The sequence below is a fragment of the Bufo bufo genome, chromosome 2 (assembly GCF_905171765.1).
Source record: "Bufo bufo chromosome 2, aBufBuf1.1, whole genome shotgun sequence".
NCBI classification, from domain to species: domain Eukaryota; kingdom Metazoa; phylum Chordata; class Amphibia; order Anura; family Bufonidae; genus Bufo; species Bufo bufo.
The window spans coordinates 120102570-120128782 of NC_053390.1; the positions used below are offsets into that span (position 1 = coordinate 120102570).

A 26213-nucleotide genomic window follows, 5' to 3' on the forward strand; every position below is an offset into this window, starting at 1 on the left:
GTGTTCTCTGGCAAATGCCAAACGTCCTGCACAGTGTTGGGCTGTAAGCACAACCCCCACCTGTGGACGTCGGGCCCTCATATCACCCTCATGGAGTCTGTTTCTGACCGTTTGAGCAGACACATGCACATTTGTGGCCTGCTGGAGGTCATTTTGCAGGGCTCTGGCAGTGCTCCTCCTGTTCCTCCTTGCACAAAGGCAGAGGTAGCGGTCCTGCTGCTGGGTTGTTGCCCTCATACGGCCTCCTCCACGTCTCCTGATGTACTGGCCTCTCTCCTGGTAGCGCCTCCATGCTCTGGACACTATGCTGACAGACACAGCAAACCTTCTTGCCACAGCTCGCATTGATGTACCATCCTGGATAAGCTGCACTACCTGAGCCACTTGTGTGGGTTGTAGACTCCGTCTCATGCTACCACTAGAGTGAAAGCACCGGCAGCATTCAAAAGTGACCAAAACATCAGCCAGGAAGCATAGGAACTGAGAAGTGGTCTGTGGTCACCACCTGCAGAACCACTCCTTTATTGGGGGTGTCTTGCTAATTGCCTATAATTTCCACCTGTTGTCTATCCCATTTGCACAACAGCATGTGAAATTGATTGTCACTCAGTGTTGCTTCCTAAGTGGACAGTTGTATTCACAGAAGTGTGATTGACTTGGAGTTACATTGTGTTGTTTAAGTGTTCCCTTTATTTTTTTGAGCAGTGTACTTACGTGCTCCCCGCCACTCCATTCTTCACTGCACTTTTAGTCCTGTCAACTTTCACATGAATAGAGGCACATGTGCCACTGCAGGCAGTGACTGGCTTCAGCAGTGATGTGCCAAGCAGCAATTGACCAATAAATGACATGCCACTTTGAGCCACTTCACCACTGAGACCAGTTATTGGCTGCAGTAGTTATTGTGACTGGAATGGAGCTGTGGGGGAAGCAGGTAAGTGTGGATCTCTTCACAGGTACCACTGGAAGAGGATTTCCAAAAAGAAAAAAAAATAATCCTGAACAACCCTTTTAACGTTTGTGGCTCATAAAATGCTCCCACTATACATAACTGGAGTTTGAGGGGTTGCATATTGTACTTTGCAACTAGTAGGCACTTGAAAGGAGCAATGTAAGCTGTCCTCAGCAAACCAGCATCTTGTGTGGTTACTATGTTCTTCATTTATGTATTTTAGTTTGGAAGCTGTGCTGCCTTCTATGAAGATCTTGGATGCAATGAAGGATAATCTTCATCAACCTGTTTGGATAAATGCGGACATACTTCCTGGGCCTGGTGGAAGTGTCACAGTGGATGCAAGAGAATTTCTTCAAATCGTCACCTCTTTCTTTCCAAATGTTACTCTATCATTGGGCTGGACAACTGCATGGCATCCTGATAAAAGCAATGAAGGTACAACCTGTGTGTGTTACTGGATTCACCACTGATGTGCCTGTTTCTTCCAAGGCCACTTTATTACATAAAGGCAAGCCAAGTGAATTAATTTGTGGACCTAAAATTTCCAAAATTGATGTGGTATTATGGTGAGAGTATTGTACTTTGAGTTGGTCATAAACATCTTAGAATAGCAGAGGTGAGAGATGGTCTACAGGCTAGCTCTCTCATAGATTTAGCACAGAACAGCTTCTTGTAGACACTATGTACTGTGTTAAAAACTTTTTTAGCCCAAAATTACAACTATATCGATTAACAAAACAGCCTAAAAGGTGTCCATAGCCTGTATGAAGATGTATTTTACTATTTGGATACCTTTTCTTCTTTTATTTCTTAGCCCAGTGTAAACTTTTTGGTCAAATTACCTCTGAGATTGAGTGATGCATAAATGGCCCTGACCCTGAACATGTTCTATCGCTCAATGATGTGATCTCTTTTGCATTCAGAGAATTCCATTATTCCGTTGATAAAACAACATATTCAGTCGTCAGTATACTTATCATGGTGATGTATATGCCTGTTTTTTCCTGCTACTGAACAATGAATGGCCTTGACGTACAGAGCAGAACCAATTCAAATTGACATTCATGATGATGTGGGAAAGTAACGCTTGTATCATCCAAAGGACAACCAATTTTTTTTTCTTTGAGTTGATGGTTATATAAAAACTGAAAATTTTTGCAACATCTGAAGTATTTGGCATCGTTGTGATTGTTATATTTCTAGTCATAAACCTGATGATTCCTTACTTTTCAAAGGCAGTCAAAAAAGTGATGTTGAAATATACAGTACAGACCAAAAGTTTGGACACACCTTCTCATTCAAAGAGTTTTCTTTATTTTCATGACTATGAAAATTGTAGATTCACACTGAAGGCATCAAAACTATGAATTAACACATGTGGAATTATATACATAACAAACAAGTGTGAAACAACTGAAAATATGTCATATTCTAGGTTCTTCAAAGTAGCCACCTTTTGCTTTGATTACTGCTTTGCACACTCTTGGCATTCTCTTGATGAGCTTCAAGAGGTAGTCCCCTGAAATTGTTCAAGAGGTAGATAATAATACCTCCAAAATAGTTATTGCTGTACATTTCCCAATATGTCTACTTCATGTTTGGATCATTTTGTGAATGCAATTTTTTTTTTTTGGGGGGGGGGGGGGGGGGGACGTTAGAAGGCTTAGAAGTTTAGAAGCAAATCTTTAAATTTTTCAGAAAATTTCCAAAACCCAATAGTCCTGCTATTAAATCAAGCGAAAGAGAGACAAATGACCTCACAGTGTTTTTGCAGCTGTAGACCAATCTCTGGCGACTTTCTTAGGATCGGTTGCCTTGGCGATGAGGGAACTGCAATGCCCCATTGTTTCAGAAGCAGGATGCCTTGTTCCAGGGTAGATCATGTAGTGAGTTCCATTCATAGAAATCTGAATTTTTGTTGGAAATCCCCACTTATAAGGAGTCCCTTGATTGCAGAGAGCTTGTGTGACTGGAAGCAGCTTTCTTCTCTCTTGCAGAGTTGCCTGAGAAAGATCCATAAATAAAGTAATGGTTTAAAAGGGATCCAGTAGCTTCTGTCGTTTTCTTGCTGCTTGCACGGCATCGGGGAGATTTTTGGGCTTCTGTAGCCTGTGGGCCCGATCTATAACCAATTCAGCTTCAGGTACATGTGGGAGAACCTTTTTTGATTATTTTTGTTATGTATGATGATAATTCTGATGGAGGAACTGATTCAGGAATGCCCCGAAACTTCATGTTGTTGCGGCGGTCTCTGTCATCTATATCCGCCATCTTAACTTTGACCGCCTCCAGCAACTCTGCGATAGTATTATGTGCATCTCATTGCTCGTTATGGGCAGATGAGAACTCTCCCATTTTATGTTCCACATCACCTATTCTACCGCTCAACTCCTCTACAGTGGATGTTATGGAAGTTATAGCTTGTGTAATGTATTTTTGTATTGAGCGTCTCAAGGCCAACATGGCCTCCTTCATGAACAATTCAGAAGCCGCTTTGCCACTTGGTTGTATGGCAGCTAATGCGTCGGCTGGCTCTGTGTATAGATCGGATTTTGCTGAAGCGGTAGAGCCTTCAAATGAAAGTGAAGTGTCCCACCTGTTTTTTTGCTTGGCCTGGCCGGCTGTACTGGAGTCCCCTGACTGTGGGATGGCCTCCGTGCGGTATGTCGGCTGGTTAGGCCCTTCCTTGGCCTCTTGATTTCTCTTTAGTAGTGATGATCGAGCATGCTCGGCCGAACACCTGTTCGGCTCAAGCATCTCGATGCTCGGCACATGGCGGTACTCAGCCGAGTACCGCATGTGCTCGAGCGCCATGCTCGAGTCTCCTCCCCGCACGTTTCTTGGCTGCTATGCAGCCAATAAACGTGCAGGTAAGTACTGCCCTCACTGTAATGCCAGTAGCCATGTTGGCAACTGGCATTACAGTGATTGGCTGGCCGAAATGCATCATCGGGTGCTATATAGCACCCGATGGCGCATGTTTGGCTCGTTCGTAGTCAGGGAGAGCTGAGCATAGGAAGGGACAGAGAGTGTAGGGAGTGTAATTGAATATTTTTTTTTTGTGCAAAAACGTTTTAGAGACCCAAAAGTCCTTGTAAGGACTATTGTGTGATGGCAGCAATATATGTTTGTAGCGCAACTTGCGCTAAATTGCTCAGTGTTAGGCCTCATGCACACGACTGTTGTGCGTTTTGCGGTCCGCAAATTGCGGATCTACAAAACACGGATCCGCAAAACGGACAAGAATAGGAAAGGTTATATTTTTTTGGCGGACCACGGAACGGAGCAACGGATGCAGACAGCACACTGAGTGCTGTCCGCATCTTTTGCAGCGGCATTGAAGTGAATGGGTCCGCATCCAAACCGCAAAAACTGCGTCTCGGATGCGGACCAAAACAACGTTCGTGTGCATGAGGCCATAGGGAGAGCTGTGCATAGGAAAGGACAGACAGTGTAGGGAGTGTAATAGGAAGATTTTTATACAAAAAACTTTTCAGAGACCCAAAAGTCCTTTTAAGGACTATTCTGTGTGACAGTAGCAATATATATTTTTAGCGCATCTTGCGCTAAATACCGTGTGATAGGCCGCTGCGGACAGTTAAATTATTTGCGCCACATCTCCTGTGTAAAGTGTGCACATCCCTAAAATATCAGTGACATCCAGTGTACTTTTTCCGTAGACTGTGTCTGCTGCGGACATTTAAATTATCTGCACCACATCTCCTGTTTAAAGTGTGCGCATCTCTAAAATATCAGTGACATCCAGTGTACCTTTTTCCGTAGACGCTGTGAGCAGTGACATTACCTGTGGTACCTGTCCTGTATAGTGTTTCCTAATCACAAATACCTTTGTAAATTTTTTTGCGCATAGACTTCCAAATTCTACGCTACTGTACGTGTGCCATACTTTCAAGCATATATCACATTTAAAATGAAGAAGGCGAGCAGTAAGGGACGGGGAAGTGGCCATGATGCTGATGGTGCACGCAGATAATGCTTCCAGTCGGTTAAGCACCACCCTGTCTTCCACCAAGTCTAGTCTCAGTAGCCAGGAGTCTGGTCAACACAATCCTCACCCTGATCCTCCTTCCTCCCACCATATACAGTCTGGCCAAACAAGTGATCCCACACTCCATTCCAAGGACCTCTTTTCATGGCCATTACTTGATTTGGCCCTCTCGCCAAGCACACTTGAAGAGGGACATGCCCTGATTCCCACCCTCTTGAGCATCCACATTCACAAGAACATGACGGTGCGGAATGGCAGTTAGTGTTTAATGAGGTGGATGATGATGAGACACAGTTGCCAATGACTCAACCGCAATTACTGTCTCAAGAGGTGGATGAGACACAGTTGTCAATCACTGAGTTTGTGGTTAGGTCAACAAATCAGGAGGATGAGCAGAGTGAGGAAGTGGAAGAGGAGGTGGTGGACGATGAGGTCACTGACCCAACCTGGGAAGGTGGAAAGCTGAGCGAAGACAGCAGTATAGAGGGGGAGGGATCTGCAGCACTGCAACAGGCTGTCCACGGAAGCTGTCCAATAAGTGGGACGAATGCCTGGGTCCAAAATCTGTGTCTGCAGGTCACACCACTGCCTCCTCTTTCCCTATGTTACGTGCTGGCCAATCCCCTGTAGAAGGCGCAGGACCGGATGCCTCTCCCGCCCTGCACCTGGACCTTTGCAAGTACCATCAGCAACCACATCCACTTCCGTGTCCCAGCACAGGGTTCAAATGTCCTTACCCCAGGCGTTTGAACGCAAGCGAAAATACCCAGCCCACCCACCGGCCATAGCACTAAATGCACAACTTTCCAAATTACTGGCCCTGGAAATGTTGCCATTTAGGCTTGTGGACACTGAGGCCTTCCGCAGCCTGATTTCGGTGGGCGTCCCGCATTACGCATTCCCCAGCCGCCACTATTTTTCAAGGTGTCGTGCCCGCCTTACACCAACATGTGTCCCGTAACATCACACGTGCCCTGACCAACGCAGTTACTGGGAAGGTCCACTTAACCACGGACACATGGACAAGTGCATTCGGCCAGGGACGCTACGTTTCCCTGACGGCACACTGGGTGAATGTTGTGGAGGCCAGGAGCAAGTCGTACCCCAGGATGGCACAGGTGCTACCGACGGATTGCGGGCCCTACGTCGATCAGGGATTCTGCCAGCACCTACGTTAGTGGCTCCAACTCCCACTTCTCCTCCGCCTCCTCCTCCACTTCCACCTCCGATTTATCCGCGTGCAGCACCAGTCAGTCATCCGTCGGTAGCTGGAAGCAGTGTAGCACTGCAGTGGGGAAGTGGCAACAGGCCGAGCTGAAGCTGATATGCTTAGGGGACAAACAGCACACCGCTGCAGAGCTGTGGCAGGGGATAAGAGACCAGACTGAGCTGTGGCTCTCGCCACTCAACCTACAACTAGGCATGGTTGTGTCTGATAATGGCCGTAACTTGGCGGCTTTGGAGCTCGGCAAGCTCAGACACATCCCATGCCTAGCCCACGTGTTCAACCTTGTGGTTCAGCAGTTTCTCAAAGCTTTCCCCAATTTGCCTGAGCTACTGGTGAAGGTGCGCTGCGTGTGTGCACATTTCTGCAAGTCATCGACAGCTACTGCCGTTCTGTCCACGCTGCAGCAGCGCTTGAAATTGCCAGCTCAACCGGATGTTGTGCGACATGAGCACGTGCTGGAACTCCACGTTCCACATGTTGGCCAGGCTTTGTGAGCAGCAGAGGGCAGTAGTGGAATACCAGCTGCAACATGGTCGCCGCCTTTCCAGTCAGCTTCTGCTATTCACAGGCGAGGAGTGGGTATGGATGTCTGACCTCTGTGAGGTTTTAAGAAACTTTGAGGAATCAGCACAGATGGTGAGCGGGGATAACGCTATTATCAGCGTAACCATCCCACTTCTGTGTCTACTCAAATGCTCACTGCTCACAATTAGGGACGACGCTTTGCATGTGGAAGAGGTGGAAATGGGGGAAGACATTACACAGGGTGATAGCTAGAGCACAATCAGTTCGTCTTCTCAGCGCGAATTGGACGATGAAGAGGAGGAGCATAAGACGGTTGCCTCTGCTACAGAGGGTAGTACCCATGGAAGTTTAATTCAATCTGTTCAGTGTGGGTGGACAGAAGAAGAGGAAGAGGATGAGGAGATTCAGAGTGATCCTCCTGATGATGACAGCAAAGTCTTGCCTGTTGGTTCTCTGGCACACATGGCTGACTTAATATTAGGCTGCCTTTCCCGCGACCCGTGCGTTATACGCATTTTAGACAACACTGATTACTGGTTGTTCACCCTTCTCGACCCCCGCTACAAAGAGAACTTCTCATCTCTCATTCCTCTGGTGCAGAGGACGAGCAAAATGGTGCAATACCAGAAGATCCTTGTTGAAAAATTGCTCCAAAAATTCCATCTGACAACGCTGGCGGCAGAGTCCGTAGTTCCTTGGCCAACCGAGGAGGAGAGACAAGGGGAACACACAGCAGTTCCAACAGAGGCAGGACAACACTCTCCAAAGCCTGGAACTGTTTCATGACACCCCGCCAGCACCCTCACCCTGATGCATGGCCTAGTGTCACAAGAAGGGAACAATTTTGGAAGATGGTGAAGGAGTACATAGCAGACCGTGTCAGCATCCTCAATGATCCCTCAGTGCCTTACAACTACTGGGTGTCCAACCCTGCCACCATTGTTTTGTCTGAGTGGGTATTTAGTGCTGCTGGTGGCATTATAACAGATAAGCGTATCCGCCTGTCAACTGAAAATACTGACGGGTTGACTCTTATAAAAATGAACAAGGCCTGGATTGACCATGACTTCTCAACTCCACCAGAGGAAAGCTGATGAAAATAAAGGCACTTTAAGGCCCCTTTCACACGAGCGAGTATTCCACACGGATGCGATGTGGGAGGTGAACGCATTGCACCCGCACTGAATACCGACCCATTCATTTCTATGGGGCTGTTCAGATGAGCGGTGATTTTCACGCATCACTTATGCGTTGCGTGAAAATCGCAGCATGCTCTATATTCTGTGTTTTTCACGCAACGCAGGCCCTATAGAAGTGAAAGGGGTTGCGTGAAAATCGCAAGCATCCGCAAGCAAGTGCGGATGCGGTGCGATTTTCACGCACGGTTGCTAGGAGACGATCGGGATGGAGACCCGATCATTATTATTTTCCCTTATAACATGGTTATAAGGGAAAATAATAGCATTCTGAATACAGAATGCAAAGTAAAATAGGGAAAATAATACAATCTACAGAACACCGATCCCAAGCCCGAACTTCTGTGAAAAAGTTCGGGTTTGGGTACCAAACATGCGCGATTTTTCTCACGCGAGTGCAAAACGCATTACAATGTTTTGCACTCGCGCGGAAAAATCGCGGGTGTTCCCGTAACGCACCCGCACATTTTCCCGCAACGCCCGTCTGAAAGAGGCCTAAATGTGTTGTTTATAATGTACTGAATACACTGTATTCCCATGCACCCCTTCCACCACAAACAAGGGTATATGGTTGAATCTTCCTTTTCTCATCCTCGTTCTCCTCTTCCATCATATTAACATGCTTATTCGGCGCATATATGCCCTTCGCATATAATGTTTTACAGGGTCAGCTCACCAGCAGGCCCTCGCATATAATGTTTTAAAGGGTCAGCTCACCAGGAGGCCCTTGCATATAATGTTTTACAGGGTCAGCTCACCAGCAGGCTTTCACCTACAATCTTTTACAGGGTCAGCTCACCTGAAGGCCCTCGCATATAATGTTTTAGAGGGTCAGCTCACCTGCAGGCCCTCACCTACAACCTTTTAGAGGGTCAGCTCACCAGCAGGCTCGCACCTAAAATCTTTTACAGGGTCAGCTCACCTGCAGGCTCGCACCTAAAATCTTTTACAGGGTCAGCTCACCTGCAGGCCCTCACCTAATTATACCTAATAGGTAATTTGCGCGCATGCTACCTTGCTTGGATGTGATAGCAGTAGCTGTTTCTCAGGCTCCCTCTCCGAAATCAAACCCTGATTCCCTGTTACCTGTAGTCACCATGGTTTGCGTTGACAATAACATCGAAAGTTGATAGGCCAGACATCCGAATGGATCGTCGCCGTCACGGGGACGTGCGATCGGCCCCAGGTTATCTAGAGTCACCAAAGCGGCAGCAGGCCCTCACCCGTAATGTCTTAGATGGTCAGATCAGCAGGCCCTTGCTCCAAATGTTTTTGAGGGTCACCAGCAGGCCATCAATCATAATTTTTCAAGACTGTGTATGATACCCTCCTTTATGTGTAACAAAGGGTGTATTGTAGTGCCGGTTCCTTGTAATTTTTGGCCGCCCTTTCACTTAGTGCATAGGCTTTATGAGTGTAGGAGTCCCACTACATGAACAATTGTACCACAATGTGAATGAGGCCGTACTTTATGTGATATACAGGTTGTTTCGGAGTGCCTCTTTCTTGTAATTTTTGGCAGCACTTGCACTTTATATACAAGTAAATATACAGGAAAGAATGTTTCCTAACAATTTTTCCTCTAAAATCGATTTTATCTTTGGTTTTGTGCGTATTATTGTCGAACAACATCGTTCCCAGCAGCGACCTGGGAGTCCAAGATGCATCCAGACATCCTCCCCATGCTGTTCCCGAACCATTTCGTTGGTGTTTCCATCAATTTCTGACCTTTTCCTATGAACCAGGCACCCTCCCCTCTTCAGAGCAGGGGGTGTCTGGTTTAATGCTCGGGTTCTCCCATTGACTTCCATTATATTCGGGTGCTCGGTAGAGCACCCAAGCATCCTGACGTGTTCGGCCTGAGCCCCCGAGCACAATGGTGCTCGATCAACACTACTCTTTAGCTTATGTCCTACCTCGGTAAGGAGGACGAGCATTGTGCCGGGTCTGGCGGGCTGGTGTCATGCCGGTCAGATGGAGATTCTGGCGAGCTAGTTGGAGAACCCGACAGTTCTTTTGAGGTGTCTTCTTCAGCGCCCTGTCTGTCCTGCTTAGTTTGCGTCATACGGGTAGCGCTGGATTCAGGGCGGCTGCCATTGCTACCTGCCGTGTGTGGCGGAAAGAACTCTGTAAGGAACTTTGGTGCTTCTTTTTTATTCCTTTTCGACATTCTTTGATTTGGGGTGGCTTTAGAGCTCTGTTTCAGGGTGCTCATGGCCATATTGTCTAGAACCACTGCTAAGCAGGATGCCTGTGAGTAGCTAAGCTTTCAAGCAGCCATCATGCTCCCCTGCCAATACCTGTTTGGGGGGTGACAGAAGCCCTTTAAAGGTCTTTCTAAGGGTGCATACACACGACCGTAATTCTGGGTCTGCATCCGTTCCGCAATTTTGCGGGACAGTTGTGGACCCATTCATTTCAATGGGGCCGCAAAAGATGCAGACAGCACACTGTGTGCTGTCCCCATCCATTCTTCCTTTTTACGTCCCCGCATATAGAGCAAGGATAGGCATTTTCTATATAGCGCCGGCCATGTACGATCCGCAAAATGCGGAACGTACACGGCCAGTATCCATGTTTTGCAGAAATGCAATTTACAGACCGCAAAACACTTACGGTCGTGTGAATGCACCCTAACTGTGAGGGGGAGGATGCCAAAACACTACCCATTCGTGCATAAGTCTTTTAACTATGTTATCCACTGGTCTAACTACCAGCATCTTTGAAGACTATAAAGGGGTTGTCCCCAGGTCCCCCTTAACGGCTAAACAAGCCATCCCACCTTACTAAAGTGTTATATGGGGGCGTGGCCTGAGCATGAACATTTGAGCAGCCGGTGTACAGAGCTCCCAGACCCTGGGCCCTCTTTAATACCTTTTACAAGTCTCCTAAGGGCCCTTTTCTCCTCTTTTGGGCATGGTGAGACGCTCTAGACGACGAGGGACCCGCTTTGTGCCAGCTGAACCGCAGATAGCACAGTATTTCTCCCAGCAGCCGCCGCCAGTACCACATGCCGACACCACTAAGATGGAAGTGACGGGGCCGGACGCGCTGGAACAGCCGCGATTCCATCTGACCCAAGCCCCTACTGGCCTGCTCTCCGGCTCCCCTGCCATCACAGACCGGATCTCTGATGGGGCCCCGATGGTGCCTGCAAAGGCCTCCTTCACCTCCGGCACATGGGCCTCGATGCAATCGGCCTCCCCGCCAGCTGCACCGGCTACAGGGAGCACTGGAACAGAGGTGAGGCCGCCGCCTGACTCCCCCTGTCATGTGATACGACGGGCACAGATACCCGCATCGCCCTCTCTTTATGCAGAGACTTTGGGGGGGAAACCCTCTCAAGACACTGGTGCCTGATGTAGCAGGCCCTCAGTTGCAGCCCCGACAATCCAACATTACAGGGTCGCCCCCTTTGGCCACCATAGGATCCTTACCATTCAGTGCCTCTGAAGGTGTCCCTAACTTAGCGGGGGACCCCATGATGGAACAGATGTTACCGCAGGACATGCCAGATACCCCTGTTATCTTTCATTCTCAATCGTTATCGGTCTCAGAGGCCTCTGATTCGGCGTCCTCAGCCTCCTCTTCGCCTAATAAACGCGCTAAAAGGCCTAAACTACGCGATATTTGGTCATTGCTCAGCACTCTTCCCACTAAAATGGACTTAGAGGCGATGTTATTGAAGCTTGAATCTAAACAAGACAAGGCCATTGCCTCAGTCAAAGCTGATATTATTGCCATTTCTACCAAACTGACCTCCCAGGAGCATCTTTCTAACTCTCTGGACTCTCGTTTGACACAGGTGGAGGCGAGCATGGCCTCCCAAAAAGCCCTAAACAGACACCTGCTGCTTCAACTTGATGACCAGGAGAATAGAGGGCGCCGTAACAATATTAAACTGCGAGGGATCCCCGAAGAGATCCAATCTTCAGAATTGCGTACAGCAGTGACGGCGGTTTTTAACAACCTCCTCGACGGACCGGAAGAGTCCGAGATTGAGCTGGACAGGGTTCACCGAGTCACGGGTCCCCGATGAGTAAGTGCCTCCAATCCGCGAGACGTGCTGTGTCGCGTCCATTTCTTCAGGGAAAAAGAGGACTTGATACAGAGAGCCTGGAGACTGGGCACGGTACCTTTTGCAAATTCTCAAATCCACATTTTACCGGATGTTTCTAGAAGAACTTTGATGATGAGGCGTATTCTGAAGCCGATCCTCCAAGTTATTACTGAAGCCGGAGCCATGAATCGATGGGGTCACCCCTTCCACCTGATTGTCCGCAGGAATGGAACCACATTCGCTCTTCACTCGCCGGACCAGACGGAGGACTTGTCCCGATTTTTAGATGTACCTATAGTATCTCTACCGAACTGGTGGGACATCCCGATCCCTGCATCTTTTGTCCTGGACTCATCTAGTCTTCAGGGTGTTGATGACAACCAGACATTGACTCAAGATGTACCAAGAGAGAGACGTGATCGTTCTCCCCGCTCTGTTCCGGATTGATGAGCCCGTGCTGGGGCTTGAAGGCCTCTATTGTCATAACCGGTGACTGGCTCTCTCAGAGCCACTATATAGGATGATCCGAGTCCTACTATCTCACCCATGTCATATGGGCTTATAGTTATGTTTTTTTTGTTTTTTTTCACTAGCCGTTTTGTTCTTGTTGCCACCCAGATTAATATGACCTGGGCCCAGGCAATGGGACGCATTTGCTGATTGCTCTCCCTCTCTCCAACTAGGTCAAGCGAATCTTGGTTGACTCTCTCTGAGCCTTCCAAGAATTGCATAGTGGGAGTTCTTCCCACCTTTTTCTGCGGAGTTTTTCTCTGCAGGCTTTGTTATACCCTCTCTGGACTAGCCGGTTAGGGTTATATTGTTAAGTCTTTTCTGTTTGTCCTGTCTTTCCCCCTCCCTTTTGTCTCCTTTGTCTGTTATTACGTATTTTTCATTCTCCCTTTCTCTTAGCAGATTGAGGCCATGACTAATATCCAGTTTGCGTCTATCAACGCAAATGGGCTGAATACCCATGAAAAGCGCTCTTCCATTCTCCGGCTCCTATGGAGCAAGAAGGTACAGGTAGCATTTATCCAAGAGACCCACTTCCGCAGGGATGCTATGCCGTCGCTTAAATGACTAATATCCAGTTTGCGTCTATCAACGCAAATGGGCTGAATACCCATGAAAAGCGCTCTTCCATTCTCCGGCTCCTATGGAGCAAGAAGGTACAGGTAGCATTTATCCAAGAGACCCACTTCCGCAGGGATGCTATGCCGTCGCTTAAATCCCCTAGGTATCCGGATACATATCATAGCTGTTTTTCGGGGTCAAAGTCGAGAGGAGTAAGCATACTCATTGCCAGATCTGTCCCTTGGGAATTCTTAGATGCTCGCACGGATGACAACGGTCGCTTTCTATTTCTCAAGGGACGTCTTGCAGGGCAGCTGTACACCCTAGCAAATGTATACCTACCCAACACCAAACTCAAGGCCCTAACTGGGATCTTAACTCGCCTGGATGACTTTGCGGAGGGCACCTTGTTGGTCGGGGGGGATCTCAATGTGGCACTAGACCCTGTCGTGGATGTCTCTAGATGGACCTCTTACCTTGCCCATTCATATCTTCGGGATATTAAAAAACTTCTCCACTCCCATCAACTAGTAGACGCGTGGCGGGTTCTTAACCCTGAGGTCAAAGACTTCACGTTTTATTCGGCAGCGAAGGACACTTATTCCAGACTAGACTATTTTTTACTGAGACACTCGGCGGTGCCCCTCTTGGCTTCATCAATTATAGACCCGCTGACTTTCTCGGACCACGCAATGCTCCATGTTTCCTTGAAGTCCCCCCTCCCTGCTCCGAAATCTTGGCAGTGGCGACTAAATGAATCCTTACTGCAAGATCTGGAGGTAGCTCAAGGGGGTACATACGGAGATCTCTCAATACTTTGAAACCAATCAAACTGATGATATGTCACCTATCTCGGTTTGGGCAGCTCACAAATGTGTAATCCGTGGGGAATTCATCAAACATGGAGCGAGACGTAAGAAAGAAAGGGCAGCTGAAATCTCTCGGCTTTTGGCAGAAATAGTCACCCTTGAACAGGCCCATGAAAAGTCTCACGCAATGGCTGCACGCACCCCCCTCCTCTTGGCCAGAAGTAAGCACAAGGAGAAGTTGGACATACGTACAAAAACCATTCTAGCTAAGGGCCGCAGGTACTTCTTTGAGTTCGAAAACAAAAGTGGCAAATTGCTAGCCAGATTACTCAGAGAGCAAAGGGCTAGAAATTATGTTCCCCGTATAGCCACTGCCCGAGGATCACTCCTTAATGACCCAGCCGCTATTGCAGAAGCCTTTGCTCAGTATTACCAATCATTATACAATCTCTCACAGCCCAACGACACTACAGGGTCTATGCACTCGGTGATGAACAAGTATCTTGTTGATTCGGGTATGCCAAAGATACCTACAGACTCCCTCTTAGACTTAGACAGGCTGATTTCTACCGAGGAAATAGCAGAGGCTTTGAAAACTATGCAACCCAGTAAGACCCCGGGTCCTGATGGCCTCCCTGCCTCCTGTTACAAGAGATTTTTACCTCTTCTCCAGGCCCCACTAGCTAAAGCACTTAATGTACTCAGCACAGGGCACTCACTCCCTGCAGACATGTCACATGCTCATATCACAGTAATACATAAGGAAGGAAAGGACCCCACCCAATGCGGCAACTACCGTCCCATTTCACTTTTAAACGTGGACCTTAAATTGTTCGCTAAAATCTTGGCCACACGGCTGGTTCCGCTGCTTTCTAATCTCATACACAATGACCAGGTGGGTTTCATTCCGTCGCGTGAGGCGAGAGATAACACCACTAAGGTTCTCAACCTAATTTCACCATGCCAGGATCCGAGACGTCCCACTCTGTCTTTTGTCCACGGATGCTGAAAAAACTTTTAACAGGGTGGGGTGGTCTTGGTTGTTTGCGGTATTGCGCTACATTGGCATAACCGGTCCTCTGGCAACATGAATCCGAGCTCTATATGAGTCTCCGTCTGCGACCACAAAGGTGATTGGTGTGCTGTCTCCGTCTTTTGCGATACGGAATGGGACCCGCCAGGGATGCCCCCTCTCCCCACTGATCTTTGTTCTTACCCTGGAACCGCTCCTGAGGGCAATTCGCCAAAACCCAAATATATCGGGACTCTTGGTTGAGGGCAAAGAATTTTAGATAGCAGCTTATGCGGATGATCTGATGTTCACGCTTACTAACCCCAAGATTTATTTTCCGAACTTGATGGCGGAATTTCCCACATTTCATGGCCTCTCTAATCTGAAGATTAATTTTCAGAAATCAGAGGCCTTGAATATTTCCCTACCTGATACGCTAGTGGCCGACTTGGTGGCTTCCTTCCCATTCAAGTGGGCCACCGGAGCAGTGAAGTATCTAGGCACGTTTATCCCCTCGGATCTGAAGGAGGTGTACCACAGGAATTTTATCCCTCTCCGGGACCGGATCAGGGAAGATCTTAAGAGGTGGTCGAAAGGACTACACACATGGTTTGGAAGATGTGATATTTTTAAAATGAACATCCTCCCACGGGTGTTTATACCTCTTTCAGACCCTCCCCATTAAACTCCCCTCCAGTTTCTTCGACAGGATACATGGGGACTTATTCAGATTTATCTGGGCCAGGGGTAGTCCGAGACTTGCTAGATCTCTCTTACACATCCCGAGGGATAAAGGAGGGCTAGTTGTACCTGACTTACGTAAATATTACTCAGCCTCCTTGCATCAAAGGATAGTGGACTGGTGTCGTCACTCATTGCTCAAACAATGGGTCTCAATCGAACAACTATGCTTGAGCTATCCTCTAGCCTCCTTACCTTGGGTAGATATGAAACTCCCTTCAGCTCTCTCTAACCATCCCATAATCGGTCCCACCATTACACTATTTCATAAAGTCAGAGACAATCCTTTGATCTCCCCCTCCCCTTCCCCATTGTTCCCCATCTTAGGAAATCCCAGTTTCCCGGCGAGCTGCCGAGGAGGGCCATATTTGCAATGGCGGGAAAATGGGAGGTCCCGTGCTCCCTTTTTCAGAACCTCGGGCAGATGGTTTACTTATAATGAGATATTGAGTGTGACAGATCCCTGCCCTTTGGGATTCTGGAGATCCAGACAACTGACGCATTTTCTATCCTCTATTCCGGCCTCCGCAGGGTTTGACAGGTCTCTCACCTCTTTCGAGAAAGCTTGTATTGGGTCGTGTTCCTATAGACATTCCTTATCTGAATGTTACCAGTTCTTGGTGGCTCCTCGACAGGACTACCTGCCCCCTTATGTGGCGAAGTGGTCTCAAGACCTGGGAGTAGACATCCCCCCACTAATTGGTCGAAACTATTCTGCCTGCTCTACAGGTCATCCATGGCGAGTAGATTCCAGGAGGCGGGATATAAGATAATGTCCAGATGGTACTATGTCCCTGTCAGATTACAGAAAATGTTCCCATCTGCGTCCCCTGTTTGCTGGCGCTGTGACTCAGCCATGGGCTCAATGCTACACATTTTTTGGGAAGGCCCAAGAATCAGTCCTTTTTGGCAGATGATCCATAAAACATTGTCCTAAATTTTTCGGCTTACGGTACCAAATACACCTGGTTTCTTTTTACTATTTCTATCGGATCTCCCAATGAGCGTGCTTCGTAAGTCTTGTCTGTGCTCCTTGGTGATAGCGGCTAGGTCATGCATCCCTGCGAGGTGGAAGCTCTCCTTGCCTCCGACAATTAGCTGCTGGATCCAAAAGGTGTAGGAGATCCGGAGAATGGAGGAACTTACCTCGCAGCTACGAGCTAAACATTAAGCTTTCCTTGATGCTTGGACCCCCTGGTTTTTCTTCCAGGAATCTCAGGAATTTCGGAGCCTACTGTCCTGAGTGGCTGAACTTTTCAACCTAGTACTCTTTTGTGCTCCCCCCCCCCCTTCCTTCTGTGTCAAGTGTTCGTATTTTACTATATGTTTGTCGGGAACACCTTCCAATACAACAAGTACGTTGTTTCTTTTTTCCTGGACATTTTTGTTTATGAGGCCAGGAGTACATTTTTGCCAATATCTCCCGGCAGGATTCCTGCTTAGACAAATCAGACCCTTTTTTAATGGGGGTCTTCAGCTCATATTTCAGTTGCCAGCAGGTTTTATTAAGATGACTGTAAATTGATGACTTCTCATTGTAGTGCATTATTTTTGAAGCACTTGTACTCTATCTACTTTGCTGATGCACGGTTTGTTATCCGTATATATTTAAATAAAGAATTGAAAAAAAAAATAAAAAATAAAGTGTTAACCCCTTAGGGACGCATGACGTACCGGTACGGCATGTTTCCTGAGTCCTTAAAGGGGTTATGTGTTAGGGCTGCATTATACATCATTAAAGATACATTTCTAATGTACTCACTTTATTGATTTTGCGCTGTTTCCACACTGCTGATTTGGGTCATGTGACCCCCGACGTCATCAACCCTTCTCTGGTGCTGACGTCTCGTTTACAAGCTTCTCCCTGCTTGAGGGAGTGGCCCAGCTCTGTAAACGAGACGTCAGAGCCTTTGGTGCCCGCCCCCTCTAACCCTGTATCTGGCTGTCGCGATCTCATTAGCATATCAATAGAGCAGCAGGGCTGATAGTACTGTGCAAAACAGAAGCTCCTGTGTTGCACTGAAAGAGTGTACAGGAGAGCTCTGATAAGGAAAGGGTTACCCAGGTGCTGCCAGTTGCTGTATTGCTGTGATCCAGGAGCAGGAATGAAGGATAAGCAGCTCAGCCAATAAAAGGGAGAAGGCAAGCTGTTTACACTGGAGAGTAAAGACATGTGCTTCTGCCTGGGCTCTTAGGTTTCCCGGGGAGAGGAAGGTGGGGGACACTGCATTGTGTGTATTGTGTGTATGGAGGGGTGGGGGACACTGCATTGTGTGTATGGGGTGGGGGAGGGGGATACTGCATTGTGTGTATGGAGGGGTGGGGGACACTGCATTGTGTGTATTGTGTGTATGGAGGGGTGGGGACACTGCATTGTGTGTATGGAGTGGTGGGGGACACTGCATTGTGTGTATGGGGTGGGGGAGGGGGATACTGCATTGTGTGTATGGAGGGGTGGGGGACACTGCATTGTGTGTATGGAGGGGTGGGGGACACTGCATTGTGTGTATGGAGGGGTGGGGGACACTGCATTGTGTGTATGGGGTGGGGGAGGGGGATACTGCATTGTGTGTATGGAGGGGTGGAGGACACTGCATTGTGTGTATTGTGTGTATGGAGGGGTGGGGGAGACTTCATTGTGTGTATGGAGGGGTGGGGGACACTGCATTGTGTGTATCGAGGGGTGGGGGACACTGCATTGTGTGTATGGGGTGGGGGAGGGGGATACTGCATTGTGTGTATGGAGGGGTGGAGGACACTGCATTGTGTGTATGGAGGGGTGGGGGAGACTTCATTGTGTGTATGGAGGGGTGGGGGACACTGCATTGGGTGTATGGGGTGGGGGAGGGGGATACTGCATTGTGTGTATGGAGGGGTGGAGGACACTGCATTGTGTGTATGGAGGGGTGGGGGAGACTTCATTGTGTGTATGGAGGGGTGGGGGACACTGCATTGGGTGTATGGGGTGGGGGAGGGGGACACTGCATTGTGTATATTGTGTGTATGGAGGGTGGGGGACACTGCATTGTGTATATTGTGTGTATGGAGGGGTGGGGGACACTGCATTGTGTGTATTGTGGGTATGGAGGGGTGGGGGACACTGCATTGTGTGTATGGGGTGGGGGTGACTGCATTGTGTGTATGGGGTGGGGGAGGGGGACACTGCATTGTGTATATTGTGTGTGTATGGAGGGGTGGGGGACACTGCATTGTGTATGGGGGGGGGGGACAGTGACTACATAGTATATAGTCAACATAGATATGGCTGTAATATAGCTTAGATAGATATAGGGGTCATATATGACCCCTATATCTATCTAAGCTATATAAGATACATACACAGAGCTGCCTCAGAGCTTAGATACACAGAGCTGCCTCAGAGCTTAGATACACAGAGCTGCCTCAGAGCTTAGATACACAGAGCTGCCTCAGAGCTTAGATACACAGAGCTGCCTCAGAGCTTAGATACACAGAGCTGCCATAGAGTTTAGATACACAGAGCTGCCATAGAGTTTAGATACACAGAGCTGCCATGGAGCTTAGATACACAGAGCTGCCATAGAGCTTAGATACACAGAGCTGCCATATAGCTTAGATACATAGAGCTGCCATATAGCTTAGATACATAGAGCTGCCATATAGATTAGATACATAGAGCTTAGATACACAGAGCTGCCATAGAGCTTAGATACACAGAGCTGCCATAGAGCTTAGATACACAGAGCTGCCATAGAGCTTAGATACACAGAGCTGCCATAGAGCTTAGATACATAGAGCTTAGATACACATAGCTGTCATAGAGCTTAGATACACAGAGCTGCCGTAGAGCTTAGATACACAGAGCTGCCGTAGAGCTTGGATACACAGAGCTGCCATAGAGCTTAGATACATAGAGCCTGTGTTTCTTCAATGTGACAGGATGATCTGTCTGTGTGAGCTAGGAGATGATCATGTGACTGGTTTATGCAAAGTTAGGATGTGCAGAGCAGGGTGAGGGGAAGGTCAGATTGTTCACGCCCACAAATATTTATGAGGCAGAGCTCAGGCTTTGTTATACGCCCCCTCAGCATGTACTTCAGCATGTAAACAAAGCAATGACAGAACCATGAAAAGGTGTACATATGGGTTTTAACTTGATGAAATCTAGCTTAACCAAATTATATGTATATCCAGATGGGTTTTAAGAGTTTTTTTATTTTTTTTATTAACTCGGATAACCCCTTTAACCACCTCCGGACCGCCTAACGCAGGATCGCGTTCCGGAGGTGGCAGCCCTGCGCACAGTCACGCATATATGCGTCATCACGCGAGACGCGAGATTTCCTGTGAACGCGCGCACACAGGCGCGCGCGCTCACAGGCGCGCGCGCTCACAGGAACGGAAGGTAAGAGAGTGGATCTCCAGCCTACCAGCGGCGATCGTTCGCTGGCAGGCTGGAGATGTGATTTTTTTTTAACCCCTAACAGGTATATTAGACGCTGGTTTGATAACAGCGTCTAATATACCTGCTACCTGGAACTCTGGTGGTCCCCTTTGTTTGGATCGACCACCAGAGGACACAGGTAGCTCAGTAATATGTTGCACCAAGCACCACTACACTACACTCCCCCCCCCTGTCACTTATTAACCCCTTATTCACCCTTGATCACCCCTGATCACCCCATATAGACTCCCTGATCACCCCCCTGTCATTGATTACCCCCCTGTCATTGATCACCCCCCTGTAAAGCTCCATTCAGATGTCCGCATGATTTTTACGGATCCACTGATAGATGGATCGGATCCGCAAAACGCATCCGGACGTCTGAATGGAGCCTTACAGGGGCGTGATCAATGACTGTGGTGATCACCCCATATAGACTCCCTGATCACCCCCCTGTCATTGATTACCCCCCTGTAAAGCTCCATTCAGACGTCCGCATGATTTTTACGGATCCACTGATAGATGGATCAGATCCGCAAAACGCATACGGACGTCTAAATGGAGCCTTACAGGGGGCGTGATCAATGACTGTGGTGATCACCCCATATAGACTCCCTGATCACCCCCCTGTCATTGATTACCCCCGTCATTGATCACCCCCCTGTAAAGCTCCATTCAGATGTCCGCATGATTTTTACGGATCCACTGATAGATGGATCGGATCCGCAAAACGCATACGGACGTCTGAATGGAGCCTTACAGGGGCGTGATCAATGACTGTGGTGATCACCCCATATAGACTCCCTGATCACCCCCCTGTCATTGATTACCCCCCTGTCATTGATCACCCCCCTGTAAAGCTCCATTCAGATGTCCGCATGATTTTTACGGATCCACTGATAGATGGATCGGATCCGCAAAACACATACAGGCGTCTCCCTGGAGCCTTCCGGGGGGGGGGGTGATCACCCCATATAGACTCCCTGATCACCCCCCCTGTCATTGATCACCCCCCCCTGTCATTGATCACCCCCCCTGTCAGGCTGCATTCAGATGTCCGTATGATTTTTACGGATCCATGGATACATGGATCGGATCCGCAAAACACATACGGACATCTGAATGGAGCCTTATAGGGGGGTGATCAATGACAGGGGGGTGATCACCCCATATAGACTCCCTGATCACCCCCCTGTCATTGATTACCCCCCTGTCATTGTTAACCCCCCTGTCATTGATCACCCCCCTGTCATTGATCACCCCCCTGTAAGGCTCCATTCAGACATTTTTTTGGCCCAAGTTAGCGGAAATTATAATTTTTTTCTTACAAAGTCTCATATTCCACTAACTGTCAAAAAATTAAATCTCACATGAACTCACCATACCCCTCACGGAATCCAAATGCGTAAAATTTTTTAGACATTTATATTCCAAACTTCTTCTCACGCTTTAGGGCCCCTAGAATGCCAGGGCAGTATAAATACCCCACATGTGACCCCATTTCGGAAAGAAGACATCCCAAGGTATTCCTTGAGGGGCATATTGAGTCCATGAAAGATTGAAATTTTTGTCCCAAGTCAGCGGAAAGGGAGACTTTGTGAGAAAAAAATAAATAAAATCAATTTCCGCTAACTTGTGCCCAAAAAAATAATTCTATGAACTCGCCATGCCCCTCATTGAATACCTTGGGGTGTCGTCTTTCCAAAATGGGGTCACATGTGGGGTATTTATACTGCCCTGGCATTTTAGGGGCCCCAAAGCGTGAGAAGAAGTCTGGGATCCAAATGTCTAAAAATGCCCTCATAAAAGGAATGTGGGCCCCTTTGCCCACCTAGGCTGCAAAAAAGTGCCACACATGTGGTATCGCCGTATTCAGGAGAAGTTGGGGAATGTGTTTAGGGGTGTCATTTTACATATACCCATGCTGGGTGAGATAAATATCTTGGTCAAATGCCAACTTTGTATAAAAAAATGGGAAAAGTTGTCTTTTGCCAAGATATTTCTCTCACCCAGCATGAGTATATGTAAAAAGACACCCCAAAACAAATTGCCCAACTTCTCCTGAATACGGCGATACCACATGTGTGACACTTTTTTGCAGCCTAGGTGGGCAAAGGGGCCCACATTCCAAAGAGCACCTTTAGGATTTCACAGGTCATTTACCTACTTACCACACTTTAGGGCCCCTGGAAAATGCCAGGGCAGTATAACTACCCCACAAGTGACCCCATTTTGGAAAGAAGACACCCCAAGGTATTCCGTGAGGGGCATGGCGAGTTCCTAGAATTTTTTATTTTTTGTCACAAGTTAGTGGAAAATTATGATTTTTTTTTTTGATTTTTTTTTTCTTACAAAGTCTCATATTCCACTAACTTGTGACAAAAAATAAAAACTTCCATGAACTCACTATGCCCATCAGCGAATACCTTGGGGTGTCTTCTTTCCAAAATGGGGTCACTTGTGGGGTAGTTACACTGCCCTGGCATTCTAGGGGCCCAAATGTGTGGTAAGGAGTTTGAAATCAAATTCTGTAAAAAATGACCAGTGAAATCCGAAAGGTGCTCTTTGGAATATGGGCCCCTTTGCCCACCTAGGCTGCAAAAAAGTGTCACACATGTGGTATCTCCGTATTCAGGAGAAGTTGGGGAATGTGTTTTGGGGTGTCATTTTACATATACCCATGCTGGGTGAGAGAAATATCTTGGCAAAAGACAACTTTTCCCATTTTTTTTATACAAAGTTGGCATTTGACCAAGATATTTATCTCACCCAGCATGGGTATATGTAAAATGACACCCCAAAACACATTCCCCAACTTCTCCTGAATACGGAGATACCAGATGTGTGACACTTTTTTGCAGCCTAGGTGGGCAAAGGGGCCCACATTCCAAAGAGCACCTTTCGGATTTCACTGCCCATTTTTTACAGAATTTGATTTCAAACTCCTTACCACACATTTGGGCCCCTAGAATGCCAGGGCAGTATAACTACCCCACAAGTGACCCCATTTTGGAAAGAAGACACCCCAAGGTATTCGCTGATGGGCATAGTGAGTTCATGGAAGTTTTTATTTTTTGTCACAAGTTAGTGGAATATGAGACTTTGTAAGAAAAAAAAAAAAAATCATCATTTTCCGCTAACTTGTGACAAAAAATAAAAAGTTCTATGAACTCACTATACCCATCAGCTTAGGGTGTCTACTTTCCGAAATGGGGTCATTTGTGGGGTGTTTGTACTATCTGGGCATTGTAGGACCTCAGGAAACATGACAGGTGCTCAGAAAGTCAGAGCTGCTTCAAGAAGCGGAAATTCACATTTTTGTACCATAGTTTGTAAACGCTATAACTTTTACCCAAACCATTTTTTTTTTTACCCAAACATTTTTTTTTTATCAAAGACATGTAGAACAATAAATTTAGAGCAAAATTTATATATGGATCTCGGTTTTTTTTGCAAAATTTTACAACTGAAAGTGAAAAATGTCATTTTTTTGCAAAAAAATAGTTGAATTTCGATTAATAACAAAAAAAGTAAAAATGTCAGCAGCAATGAAATACCACCAAATGAAAGCTCTATTAGTGAGAAGAAAAGGAGGTAAAATTCATTTGGGTGGTAAGTTGCATGACCGAGCAATAAACGGTGAAAGTAGTGTAGGTCAGAAGTGTAAAAAGTGGCCTGGTCTTTCAGGGTGTTTAAGCACTGGGGGCTGATGTGGTTAAGGACCCATGACGTACCAGTACGTCATGTGTTGTTCCGATCACTGCCGCCCAGCCTCCCCTTGAATAATCGTTGGTGTACAGTGGGTGCGATGTGATGCGATGTCAGCCGTTTAACCCTTTCCATACCGCGGTCCGTACGGACCGCTGTATGGAAAAGGTTAGCAGCTCAGGGTCAGGGAGCTCCCTCCCTCTCCCATCGGGGGGCTGCTGTGACTTTGCAGCCCCTCGATGGAGAGGGAGAGAGCCCCCAGACAGCCCCCCTCCTTACCCTTCCCCGTCTGCGCAGTTGTGGCCACAACTGAGCAGACGGGGAAGGTTTCTATGGCAACAGGACGCCTGCTAAAGGCTGTACTGTATTATACAGACATCAGACCCACTGGATCTTCAAGAACCAAGTGGGTCTGGGTAAAAAAAAAAAAAGTAAAAATCAAAAAAACACATTTATCACTGATTAAAAATGAAAAAAATAAAATTCCCTACACATGTTTGGTATCGCCGCGTCCATAACGACCTGATCTATAAAACGGTCATGTTACTTTACCCAAACGGTGAACGCCATAAAAATAAAAAATTCAAAACTATGATGAAATTGAAATTTTGCCCACCTTACTTCCCAAAAAAGGTAATAAAAGTGATCAAAGAAGTCGCATGTACGCCAAAATTGTAACAATCAAACCGTCATCTCATCCCGCAAAAATCATACCCTAACCAAAATAATCGCCCAAAAACTGAAAAAACTATGGCTTTTAGACTATGGCTTTTAGACTAAAACATGATTTTTTTTGTTTAAAAAATGAAATCATTGTGTAAAACTTACATAAATAAAAAAAAGTATACATATTAGGTATCGCCGCGTCCGTATCGACCGGCTCTATAAAAATATCACATGACCTAACCCCTCAGATGACCACCGTAAAAAAATAAAAACGGTGTAAAAAAAGCCATTTTTTGTCATCTTACGTCACAAAAAGTGTAATAGATTGTGATCAAAAAGTCATATGCACCCCAAAATAGTGCCAATCAAACCATCATCTCATCCGGCAAAAAAAAAGACCCTACCTAAGATAATCGCCCAACGACTGAAAAAACTATGGCTCTTAGACTATGGAGACACAAAAACTTTTTTTTTGTTTTAAAAATGAAATCATTGTGTAAAACTTACATAAATAAAAAAAATTGTATACATATTAGGTATCTCCGTGTCCGTGACAACCTGCTCTATAAAATTACCACATGATCTAACCTGTCAGATGAATGTTGTAAATAACAAAAAAAAAAAAAAACAGTGCCAAAAAAGCTATTTCTTGTTACCTTGCCGCACAAAAAGTGTAATATAGAGCAACCAAAAATCATATGTACCCTAAACTAGTACCAACAAAACTGCCACCCTATCCCGTAGTTTCTAAAATGGGGTCACTTTTTTGGAGTTTCTACTCTAGGGGTGCATCAGGGGGGCTTCAAATGGGACATGGTGTCAAAAAAAACAGTCCAGCAAAATCTGCCTTCCAAAAACCGTATGGCATTCCTTTCCTTCTGCGCCCTGCCGTGTGCCCGTACAGCAGTTTACGACCACATATGGGGTGTTTCTGTAAACTACAGAATCAGGGCCATAAATAATGAGTTTTGTTTGGCTGTTAACCCTTGCTTTGTAACTGGAAAAAAAATATTAAAATGGAAAATCCAAAAAGTGAAATTTTGAAATTGTATCTCTATTTTCCATTAAATCTTGTGCAACACCTAAAGGGTTAACAAAGTTTGAAAAATCAGTTTTGAATACCTTGAGGGGTGTAGTTTCTTAGATGGGGTCACTTTTATGGAGTTTCTACTCTAGGGGTGCATCAGGGGGCTTCAAATGGGACATGGTGTAAATAAACCAGTCCAGCAAAATCTGCCTTCCAAAAACCAAACGGCACACCTTTCACTCTACGCCCCGCTGTGTGGCCGTACAGTTGTTTACGGCCACATATGGGGTGTTTCTGTAAACGGCAGAGTCAGGGCATTAAAGATACAGTCTTGTTTGGCTGTTAACCCTTGCTTTGTTAGTGGAAATAATGGGTTAAAATGGAAAATTAGGCAAAAAAATTAAATTCTCAAATTTCATCCCCATTTGCCAATAACTCTTGTGCAACACCTAAAGGGTTAACGAAGTTTGTAAAATCAGTTTTGAATACCTTGAGGGGTGTAGTTTATAGAATGGGGTCATTTTTGGGTGGTTTCTATTATGTAAGCCTCGCAAAGTGACTTCAGAGCTGTAGTGGTCCCTAAAAATTGGGTTTTTGTAAATTTCTGAAAAATTTCAAGATTTGCTTCTAAGCCTTGTAACATCCCCAAAAAATTAAATATCATTCCCAAAATAATTCAAACATGAAGAAGACATATGGGGAATGTAAAGTCATCACAATTTTTAGGGGTATTACTATGTATTACAGAGGTAGAGAAACTGAAACTTTGAAATTTGCACATTT

General features: G+C 46.6%; 1 protein-coding gene across 1 annotated transcript in view; it reads left to right on the forward strand.

Moving 5' to 3' along the window:
- FAM151B (family with sequence similarity 151 member B) overlaps nt 1-26213 on the forward strand; it is a 109568-nt gene that overhangs the window by 72699 nt on the left and 10656 nt on the right. The window contains exon 4 of the mRNA XM_040421491.1: nt 1176-1390. Within this exon, the coding sequence (XP_040277425.1) occupies nt 1176-1390 (215 nt within the window). The remainder of the gene's footprint in view (nt 1-1175; nt 1391-26213) is intronic.